Raw genomic sequence first — 1,807 nt, forward strand, 5'->3', positions numbered from 1 at the left:
GAGAGGGGAGGAGAAAGAGAGAGGGGAGGGGAGAGACAGAGGAGAGAGACAGAGAGGGGAGGGGAGAGACAGAGGAGAGAGACAGAGAGAGCTCTTCAATCTGTAGTCAGTAATCTCCTCTCCAACTCAATGTCTATAATGTCCTCCTGGTTTTAGTGGAATGTTTCAGTTAAACTCCCACTGGAGGTAACCCTGGAGACAAGGAGGAATGGGGAGGGTCCAAAGAGTGTTCAGGTGTGTGTGTGTTCACAGTTTGACAGCCACCACACAGGCCCCAGCCCGGCCCAGACACAGTGGAGCCACCTAGAGGAGAAACACAGGAAGGAACAAATCAAATCAAATTTGACCTCACAGTGAAATACTGAATACAACAGGTGTAGTAGACCTCACAGTGAAATGCTGAATACAACAGGTGTAGTAGACCTTACAGTGAAATGCTGAATACAACAGGTGTAGTAGACCTCACAGTGAAATGCTGAATACAACAGGTGTAGTAGACCTCACAGTGAAATGCTGAATACAACAGGTGTAGTAGACCTTACAGTGAAATGCCGAATACAACAGGTGTAGTAGACCTCACAGTGAAATGCTGAATACAACAGGTGTAGTAGACCTCACAGTGAAATGCTGAATACAACAGGTGTAGTAGACCTCACAGTGAAATGCTGAATACAACAGGTGTAGTAGACCTTACAGTGAAATGCTGAATACAACAGGTGTAGTAGACCTTACAGTGAAATGCTGAATACAACAGGTGTAGTAGACCTCACAGTGAAATGCTGAATACAACAGGTGTAGTAGACCTCACAGTGAAATGCTGAATACAACAGGTGTAGTAGACCTCACAGTGAAATGCTGAATACAACAGGTGTAGTAGACCTCACAGTGAAATGCTGAATACAACAGGTGTAGTAGACCTCACAGTGAAATGCTGAACACAACAGGTGTAGTAGACCTCACAGTGAAATGCTGAATACAACAGGTGTAGTAGACCTCACAGTGAAATGCTGAATACAACAGGTGTAGTAGACCTTACAGTGAAATGCTGAATACAACAGGTGTAGTAGACCTCACAGTGAAATGCTGAATACAACAGGTGTAGTAGACCTCACAGTGAAATGCTGAATACAACAGGTGTAGTAGACCTTACAGTGAAATGCTGAATACAACAGGTGTAGTAGACCTTACAGTGAAATGCTGAATACAACAGGTGTAGTAGACCTCACAGTGAAATGCTGAATACAACAGGTGTAGTAGACCTCACAGTGAAATGCTGAACACAACAGGTGTAGTAGACCTCACAGTGAAATGCTGAATACAACAGGTGTAGTAGACCTCACAGTGAAATGCTGAATACAACAGGTGTAGTAGACCTCACAGTGAAATGCTGAATACAACAGGTGTAGTAGACCTTACAGTGAAATGCTGAATACAACAGGTGTAGTAGACCTTACAGTGAAATGCTGAATACAACAGGTGTAGTAGACCTCACAGTGAAATGCTGAATACAACAGGTGTAGTAGACCTTACAGTGAAATGCTGAATACAACAGGTGTAGTAGACCTCACAGTGAAATGCTGAATACAACAGGTGTAGGGGGTAGAGTTATTAAAGTGGCTATGGATAGATAATAACCAGGGGGTAGAGTTATTAGATAATAACCAGGGGGTAGAGTTATTAAAGTGACTATGGATAGATAATAACCAGGGTGTAGAGTTATTAAAGTGACTATGGATAGATAATAACCAGGGGATAGAGTTATTAGATAGATAATAACCAGGGGGTATAGTTATTAAAGTGACTATGG

General features: G+C 42.7%; 1 protein-coding gene across 2 annotated transcripts in view; it reads right to left on the reverse strand.

The window, feature by feature from the left end:
- Nucleotides 1-226: 226 nt before the first annotated feature.
- The window catches only part of LOC124018013 (kelch-like protein 5), a 44,671-nt gene continuing 43,090 nt past the window's right edge, over nucleotides 227-1,807 (reverse strand). For both annotated transcript variants that reach the window (XM_046333270.1, XM_046333269.1), the window contains one exon: nucleotides 227-303. In XM_046333270.1, coding sequence (XP_046189226.1) covers nucleotides 247-303 — 57 coding nt within the window. In that variant the 3' untranslated portion in view covers nucleotides 227-246. The remainder of the gene's footprint in view (nucleotides 304-1,807) is intronic.

This window comes from Oncorhynchus gorbuscha, unplaced genomic scaffold, assembly GCF_021184085.1.
Source record: "Oncorhynchus gorbuscha isolate QuinsamMale2020 ecotype Even-year unplaced genomic scaffold, OgorEven_v1.0 Un_scaffold_370, whole genome shotgun sequence".
Classification (NCBI taxonomy): Eukaryota; Metazoa; Chordata; class Actinopteri; order Salmoniformes; family Salmonidae; genus Oncorhynchus; species Oncorhynchus gorbuscha.